Consider the following 9,270-nt stretch of genomic DNA (forward strand, 5'->3'; position numbering starts at 1 on the left):
CCTTTGAGGAAATGTATTTTCAGATGCCAAGTAAGCTGCATCATAGCGCATGGGCGAAACAAACCACCCCCACGCGACCCCCCGATGGGATGGGACAGAAGCAGAAGGAGGTTCTTAAAGAGACAGAGGCCAATTTCAAGGCGTTTAGAAGAGGAAGTGATGAGAAGATAAGTTTATTTTCTATTTGAACATAAAAACAGCATTTTAATAACAGCTAACGGTGACATAGATACTTTATTATGGTACAGTATTTAAATATATGCCTGAGAAACACATAATATTGGCCCTTTAAGTGTTTCATGAACAAACTTACCTCTGAAAATTTTCAAGCACTGGACTGAAAATGGGTGAAAAACTCAGCAAAATTCCTTAAAAAGCCTGAAGAACTGTTAAAGTTGAGGTTTATTTGGAAGCAAAGTAGGAAGAAATGAGAGGTGTCTCAAGACTTTTGCACAATGCTGCATGCTGTTCAGCTCTTTACATAATACACTGGCTTTTACACTCTGCTGATAAAAACTTTGATCTCTTTTTGTCTTTTCTACAAACAATCTAATTAATTCTGTAAATCGAACGGAACCCGTCCCTCTTACTTTGTGCTGTAAATGTCTGGGCGACAGTTTTCAACCTATTCTTCAGCACATATTGATTGATGTGTTTATCAGGCAGCACCACCTAAAGGTTCAGAGGTCACACACATTTATCAGTCGGTTTTTACACAATAATATTTCTCCAGACCCCCTGACAAAAGTTCACTTTAATGCAGTTAAATGGTTGGATTTTATATGTTTGTTTTTTTTTTTTGCCTCACTCCCTTTGTTTCTGAGCATCCTGCGTGTGTCACATTCATTTAGTTTGTTCTCAGGTCCCTAACCATCGAGGACCAGATCTCGCTGCTGAAGGGCGCCACATTTGAAATAATGCAGATCCGCTTCAACATGGTGTTCAACGTAGCAACGAGCAACTGGGACTGTGGCCACATTTCTTACTGCATCCATGATGCTGTGCGAGGTGAGACCGTTTAACGCGAACAGCGACATTATAAAGTCCAAACAATCAGGACTTTATGCTCCGCTGTGCTTAATAATGTGTCTGCTGTCTGGATCATGTAATAGGTTTAAGAAATAACATCTCTCTGCTACAGCAAAAGGGGACGGTGAGAATCCAACAAGATGAGTAAAGACCAAAGCGTTTCGTGTCGCTGGAATGAAGTGAAAGAAAAGGATGATTCAGACACTGTCTTCTGCTGAGGGCTTTTGTGGAAGAATTATGAGCAATAAAAATCATTTCTGGTGTAGATTGCTTCAGGAACGACCTCAGTTTGAAGAAATAAAATCTCATTCTGAACAGATTAACAATGCTAATCCAAGACCAGATGGGACYGCTGCTGTTTGTAGGACAACTGGATCAACTTTAGTCTTACTGACCTGGTCTAGTCTYCCACTAAACATCCACAGTCGTCCACATTACCTCATGTAGAGAAAAACAGAAAACATTCCTGTCTGAGCCCAAAAGTCATGCTTTTTTTTAGACTGCTTACTTTTTTTAACTCACTTAATGACTATTTCAGCACCATTTAAGCTTAATGTTGACCGGATCAGGATGAAGTGAGACAGATGCTAAAATCCCAAAATACCTGTTTCTGTTGTTCTTCAGTTGTGTATCTTGACGCTTGCAGGGAGAAAAGTGACCAGAATGTAGCAAAACTGGTACCATCAGTTTTCCGGTCAGTCACTGTGCTTCCTGTTCTGTCTGCAATCAAATGTTTCTTTTAACAGTTGCTGCCAAAAATCCATTTGATTGTGTTCTTTTTTAATCTAAACAAGAATCTAAGCACATTGTTGGTCAGCGTGTGTATCACGTGTGGGATCAATCAAAGCAGTAAACAGATTTATTTTCTTTTCCTCCAGGTTACACTGATAAAGATCATTTTTAAATCTCACATTGGTCAGTCTAGTCTGACCAGCATAACTGCTGCAAAAATGCAAATCTATTGAGAAATGCTGATAATAAACCTGATTACATTACTACTACTCAAAAAAACTTAAGTTATATGTAATAAAAAATACGTATTTCTCATAGTTGTGTAAAAAAAACTGGAAATTTGTTCAATTTTTGACTGCTGCTACAGTGCTGATTAAAAAAAAAAGCAAAACACAACCAGTCATTTGGAGTAATGTTTAGAAAAGTTGAAATTAAAAAAAGATTCCACTGCTGAGTRCGCATCAAAAAATACACACCAAGAGAACAAGACTCTTATTTTTACAATTAAAATTTTCTCAAAGAAATTTAGGAAAATGAGGCCGATTAAGCTTAATTAAGCAAATAAGTGCTGTTTTAAATTTGTCACCAGTGAACCTCAAAGACGGATGGAAAAGGTCGTTYGTCATTGCTTCCTGATGTGAAATTCTGAGTTTGTCATTGTCTCTGCTCAGTAAAGCTTGCTGGGAAATCTGAGGACAGAATGGCTCTAATCACAATAAAAAAAAATTATGATGCGTTTCAGGAAACTAACAAATCACACAATAATTTTTGGATTGTAGTCAGATATCAACTTTAATGTCTGAAAATCAGGAAACAATGACGCCTCTTTRAAGTATTTGTTTACCACAGGTTGGTCCACCTTGTACAGTAGAAAAACATGTACATTGTAGGTATGCTGGTAGTTAAATACGAGGTGCCAATATGTAATGACTGGAGATAAACTTGATCTTCTTGTTTAAGATCTCACGTGGCATTCTCTGTAAACCTGCGAGACATTTTTTTATTATTGCTGTTTTTGTTTTAAGGAAAAGTCCAGGATTTTTTAAGTGAAGTTCAGTGAAAAGATTATGGACAATTAATATCTTACCTGTTTTAGATAGCATTTTGACACACACACACACAAAAAAAAAGATAGTATTTTGAACGACTATAGTTTGTAGACTAAGCATTTATATCTGACTAGCTTGATACGCTAACAACTCAGTGCTATCTTATGTGAAGTTGTTCCAACTCATTCAAGATGAGTCAGTTGACTTAATTCCTTCAAGTCTTTTCACCGACTTGCTTTTGTGTTTCACAGCCGGTTTCCAGCCCCTCCTGCTTGATCCAATGTTCAAGTTTCACCACGCGCTACGCAAACTGGATCTGCAGGAGGAAGAGTACGCTCTCATACAGGCCATGTCCTTGTTTTCTCCAGGTAGCAACATGTCGTCAGTTTATTTTTATTTTTTCGCACCACTTTGTACCGAACAGTCATGACTGCAGGATCAAACTTGAGCAGGTTTTATTTCGATTCACACCACCAGATCGTCCAGGAGTGAAGCAACACGGTGCGATCGACAGAGTCCACGAAGACTTGGCGCTCACACTCAAAGCGTGGATCGACTGCAAGAGGACGGGCGCCAAAAAGCAGTGAGTGAAGCGTTGCTCTCGGTCTACTTCGTAAGAAACGTTTCACTCGCTCATCCGTCCCTGTCTCTGCCTCAGTCTGCTGTACCCCAAAGTGATATCCTGCCTGACGGAGCTGAGGACAATGACAGAGGAGTACAGCAAGCAGGTTCTGCAGATCCAGGACGTCCAGCCTGACACAATCCATCCTCTCATAATGGAGGTGGTCAGCAAAACCTCCTGTAATAACGTTTAAAGTGGGCCTACTCTGCCTCAAGCACTCTGAGATCTCTGCTGTTCACAATAGACCTGAACGTGAATGTGACCACTGCCAAATGAAGCTAAGTCATGATGAAATCCAATTACTTCTTTTTACAAACCTATGCAGTGGCTTTAGTTTTTGTTGCTTTACAGCAGTGAGATCGTTTTGCTGCTTTGTATTAAATGTTGTGAGCTTTGATGTTTACTGCAAAGAATTGTAAGACTGCAAAGTAAAGATTCACTCAGGAAGTGTAGGGAAGCTTGGCTGCCAAGTGTTTCTAACATTTTTTTAAAATTGTTACCTCAGTGCTAAAGCATTTTTATGTGTCTGTGTTTATTGTAAATAAGTGAATAAAGGTGCGTTTCAAATTGATGGTAATTCTGGCTTTTTGTTGTCATTTTAAAGCAAACACTGCCCTGCTGTGGTCATTGATGTACATACAACTAAAATATATACAGTATTTGCTGATGTGTAGCTGCATAAGCTGGTAAAATAGTTTCATTTAACTCATAAAATAAGATTGCAAGTAAACTTGGAAGGAGGAAATATGGTTTGTAATGTTTTTTGAAAAGCTAAAATATTTTCATCCTATCAGCAAAGCAGTTTATTTTCAGTGCCACATACCGCTACAACTCACACACCAGAGTTCCCCTTGTTGGCATCTATTTGGTCTCCAGTACTAATATAAAGGACCTTGGAGTTAGTTTTGAGCAGGACATATTTAACTACCATATAAAACAGTTTTCTAAGACTGCCTTTTTTTAAACCCATGTAACACAGTCAAAAATAGAAGCATCTGGTCCTTACATTTATCATCAAAAGCCTTCAGCTGCTCAAAAATGCTGCTGCAAAAGTAAAATCACAGTTTAAAGTAGATATATCCAATTTCATTTCATTGGCTCTCTGTTTAATTAAACTTCTTATTTCTAACATGCAAAGCTCTCAAAACTTAAAACTCTTTTTAAGAATCATACATCTCTTTCACAAATCGTGCAAAATATATTAAAAAATTAAAAAGCGACTCCTAAAGAAGACCAGACAGACAAACTTCTTGATCGTTTCCAGGCTATCCTACTCTTTATTTAATGCAAATTACAGTACCAGGGAACTATTCCTCGGAGCACGCAGAAAGGGAATATTTACAGAGGCGCACATTTAGCATACCTTCACATAACAAAAGAAACAGAACCGAAATGAAACAAAAGAAATCAAAATGTTCAGTCACAAACAGAAGCATTCAAGTAGTAGTACTCTTATACAAGATGTTTTTGTAGTATTTACTTTTCTTGTTTTCTTTAACCCCAGCTAGATCCGGTTGGCATGTTCTACAAGTACATATGCTAGTATATAATACTAGTATTTATACTTTTTTTTTCTTTTGGTAACCGTTCAGGCGTTTTTTTATTGAACTGGGTGGTTAAAGTTTCGGTTAAAGTGGTCAAACCTTGTAGAGGGTAGCAACACGTTCATGAATGCTAAATTACAGCAAGCAGGAGATGGAGGAGGAGAAAAAGGCTACATGACTCGACCCCTTTTAGGTGCTACTGAATCCCTCCCCCATTGAGATGCGGTTCAAGGGAGGGCGTGGGGGGACAACAAAATATCCAGACAGAAGARAAAAGGAGAGTTATTGCCTCTGAAGATGGCTCATCACAACTACATTAAAGTTTGGCTTTGGTAGCAGGACCAACACTGAGTGACAGAATCTCTACTGTATYGTATATGTACAGTAAACGAGGGCTATTTTTTATAAACTGCCCCTCCCGTACCCAACTATAACTACCCACTTAAGTCCATAGAGGATTGCGGTGCCCAAAATAAAACATCTATCAAAATAAACACCTGTTTTAATGGTTCTTCAGTTAAGGAAAACTATCCTTACAAGTAACGTCTGTGTAATACATTAACTGTGCAATGAAAAGTGGGAGAAAATGCGTAGAGGGGAGGGGCTACTTGTGTAGGACATTCAAAAGCACCAAGGAGGAGAGGGGGGTCACAACACTGGGTGGCGATTGATGGGGGGGCAGGTGAGGGTGGAGACAAGGCGAAGGTGTATGAAAGCAAAGGCACTCCAAACTATAGTTACACTATACATGACAAGTTCTTGTTACAATAATACAGCTGTCTCATCTACTGTACTGTACAGGTAAGATTGAACATATGGCTGGATAAAGCTGATCATCATCATCATCATCATCATCATCATCATCATCATCATCATCATCATCATCTACAATATCCATAAACATAAGTTTCGCCCTGATTCTCTTATTTTTTTCTTATTTTTTCCAAATCTTTCTCCACTTTTCTTTGTGTTTTTGCTCATAAACAGTACACGGGTCTGCGTATATATACATACCTTGAACACAACATGGGAAAAAAAAAACATAAGAACATACAAGACGTACAAGTCAGAGTTTTGGTGAGGAGCATTTATACTGTATGTACAAATTCAGTTTTTTTTTCTTCCTTTCTTCTTTTTTAAATTGTAGTGTTTTTCTGTAAGTAATCTGTCAGCTCTGCACCGAGCGGATCTACGTGCTGCAGGTGGAAGAGAAAGAAACGCTTGGCAAACACTTTCAGTCTGCAGTCGCACCGCTAGAACAGCCTCTGGTGCGCTGAAGACCGCCGGCCGCTGGGGCTTCTCCACGAGTCCAGACAAGAGAAATCAAACAACACAAAGCGTGATCGTCTAGAAGTCTTCAGGAGTTTGTTGAGACGCTGCACCGTCACAGATGCAACATTACAGAGAGTCGAAGGCAAAATAGAATAGAGCAGCGCCCTAAATCCATCTACGTAAGAAGAGGAGGAAGTGGCTGCTGGAATCTAACAACACTCCAGCATAAACAACAAAAATAAAGAAAAAAAAAACAACACAAACTTATTGAAATCAGTTATCTTTAGGCAGCAGCAAATATTGCCACTGCTCTACAGGATATGATCTCACCTTAAATGATTTCTGAACCACTGTAGAATAATATACATATATCTATATATACTTTTTATACATAAAGAAAAGTAATATATAAACTGTGTAGGTATGCGTGTTTGTACTGTATGTATATATTATACAAGCACACGGGACCAGATACACGTCACATCCATCGCACACCCAGAAAACATCTGCCCAGGAGAACAAAGTCAAATTAAAAAAAAAAAAAAAACTGACTACAACAGCTCGCTTCCCGCTTAAAAACAACCAGGGGCCAAAAAATACAAATAAACCGACCCCCACCACACCCTGTCACAAAGTGATGCTTTCCGCATACGTCATCATGCATCCGTGTGTAAGTGTGAAGATGTGCGCGTGTCTGAGTGTGTGCTTACGCGTGCGGGAGCCTCATGCCTTGTCTGSGGAAGTGGAGCTGCGAGGGTGTGACGCCCCCCCGCCCCACCCCCATGAATCGATCCTACCGTACTCAGGGCATGCACTACAGAAGGAGCCAAATGAGGAGGGGTGGCGGACTGGGGATGCAGAGAAATGGTAACAATGAGGAGAGGACGGGTCGAGGGGGGACAGCAAAGGACTTTTCTACAGATTGTCCTCTTACAAATAACTGTGTTTACAGGTACAGTCTACTTTCAACAAGAGTACGGTCAGCAACCCTCGCGGCCCAGGTGCCTTTGACGAAGGATGGAGAGGAGCTCGACGAGCAGCTGGACGAGGAGGTCAGCCATAGGAGGGGGGTTCAGATACAGAGGTCGGGGATTCTTGTGTTTGTGGTCGTTTCTAGGGAGGGGGGCTGTTTAGCTGTTGAACCCGGGCTGCCTCAGCATCGCTGCGCCGCTGCCAGGGAGGAGAGCGGGGCAGGAGCACAGCTGTTTGGAGCTCCCCCCACCCTGGCCGAGGCAATGGAGAGGCTGTGGACAGGGGCTGAGACCGGGATGGGGCGGGACGCTCTGCAGRCTCAGGAGGTGGAGTTGGAGGCCGAGGCCGAGGCGGTGGTGATGTTGGGACCTCGCTCTGTGCTGCTGCCATCTGCCGGCAGACACCAAGAGGTCAGTGTTGGTTCACAGAAAGATCAAACATCTTTACAGCAGCTTTAATGGACTGACAAGTACGGGAAAACTTTCTAGTTACTATAAAATACCACTGCGCAAAATGTGTGAGATCAACTGTATGGTCAAATCAAACATTTTATTATAAAGACTTGATTGAGATTTTTTAGAAAATCAACTTACAACTAAATACAGTCAAGATTAAAATGATTTCTTTAGACTACAGCAATGACATAAGTCATAAATAAGTCCTACAAYATGGCAATTACATAGATTCTACTTTATTTAAGGAGACACTGCTGTTACCTGTAGTGGCAGATGCGTTAGTTGGAGTAGAGGCGGCAGCCTGGCTGCGGGCGTGGGCTGGGATGAGTATGGAGGCCAAGGAGGGATTACTAGATAGCTCTGAAAGATAATGATCATAAGTTATGAGATCATGTTTTTAAAGCAATTCTAAACCCTGGAGAAAGAAGCTCACAGCAGTCGAAGAATATTAATAAAGAAAAATGTACTTGGAAGTAAAAAAAGAGAAYGCATCACAATAGAGGGCACAGAAGATAGCTTTAGGTCATATTTTTACACCAAAAACCAGAACCATTAAAACAGGTGTTTATTTATACTCAATATATTGAGTATTCTCTTATGTGCTACCAAAAATACTTAACTCAAAAATATCAAATATAATGCGATCAGAATGGGCACCAGTGACCCCATGACCCAGAAAGGAAGAAGCGGGTAAAGGTGATGCATGTATGATTCGATTAAAAAATAAATAAATAAATAAAACAAGTGTAAAGCAATATACAAGTCAGTCAGTAAAATGAAAACTTTCTACACAAAAATCCCACCCGCAAATCTTTTGTCTATTTTACTAAGACACTCAGGGGAAAATGTCCACAGGAGCATCTGGAGTAAATGCTGTGAACAACTCTTAAGACTACAACAGGCAGTATGTGAGAAAACAGCTCAACCACAGGGACAAAAGGTTTTAGCATCAGTCCAGTGCAGTGTGAGAACGTATCAACTGAGTTACAATGTACAGTAATCCACAGAGCAACGGACCCTCGCAACGAGAAAAGGCTTTGTTGTCACTTACAGACAAGTACCATATTATGGATGCCAAGTTCTGCTCCAAAATCTCTTAGGAGGCAAGTTTTTGTTGGAAAATAGCAAGTAAAATGTTGGTTTATCAACYGAGAGCCACACAGGAAAAAGTGGAGTCATATTGGAGTTGCAGTACAAATATCAACACTTACTGGTACCTTAGAAAATGTGAAAAAACAAACTTTACAAAGTCTGCATTTGAKGGACTGAGACATGCTGAACGTTTGCTAAGTTGTGACACAAGTGAAAGAAATCACTCCATCTTTGCAGAGTTTTAGGCAAATGGTTTAAAATGCGAGGACACAAACATGGGATATCTTCAAAGTTGTATCCAAAAGTGCAAAAATGCACCACAGACAAAGAGACAGTAGTTTAATCAGCCAGTTATACTTTTGACGAGGCATAAAAGAACAAAAATAAAATAAAATAAAAATTATATATCCATCTATCCATTATCTATACCTGCTTCTTCCTTTCGGGGTCACTGGTGCCCATATCCAGCAGTCACTGTGTGAGGGGCAGGGTACACCCTGGAC

The 9,270-nt window shown here is 40.1% G+C and overlaps 2 protein-coding genes across 3 annotated transcripts in view; one reads left to right on the forward strand and one right to left on the reverse strand.

The window, feature by feature from the left end:
- Positions 1 to 4,003, forward strand: part of nr1i2 (nuclear receptor subfamily 1, group I, member 2) — a 10,116-nt gene extending 6,113 nt beyond the window's left edge. For both annotated transcript variants that reach the window (XM_014027138.1, XM_014027139.1), the window contains 4 exons: positions 863 to 1,008; positions 3,062 to 3,178; positions 3,288 to 3,393; positions 3,469 to 4,003. In XM_014027138.1, coding sequence (XP_013882592.1) covers positions 863 to 1,008; positions 3,062 to 3,178; positions 3,288 to 3,393; positions 3,469 to 3,625 — 526 coding nt within the window. In that variant the 3' untranslated portion in view covers positions 3,626 to 4,003. The remainder of the gene's footprint in view (positions 1 to 862; positions 1,009 to 3,061; positions 3,179 to 3,287; positions 3,394 to 3,468) is intronic.
- A 679-nt stretch (positions 4,004 to 4,682) lies between these two features.
- gsk3ba (glycogen synthase kinase 3 beta, genome duplicate a) overlaps positions 4,683 to 9,270 on the reverse strand; it is a gene marked incomplete at its 5' end in the record, with an annotated part of 5,124 nt that continues 536 nt past the window's right edge. The window contains 2 exon segments of the mRNA XM_014027142.1: positions 4,683 to 7,610; positions 7,937 to 8,035. Of these exon segments, the coding sequence (XP_013882596.1) occupies positions 7,540 to 7,610; positions 7,937 to 8,035 (170 nt within the window).

This window comes from Austrofundulus limnaeus, unplaced genomic scaffold (assembly GCF_001266775.1).
Source record: "Austrofundulus limnaeus strain Quisiro unplaced genomic scaffold, Austrofundulus_limnaeus-1.0 Scaffold619, whole genome shotgun sequence".
Lineage (NCBI taxonomy): Eukaryota > Metazoa > Chordata > Actinopteri > Cyprinodontiformes > Rivulidae > Austrofundulus > Austrofundulus limnaeus.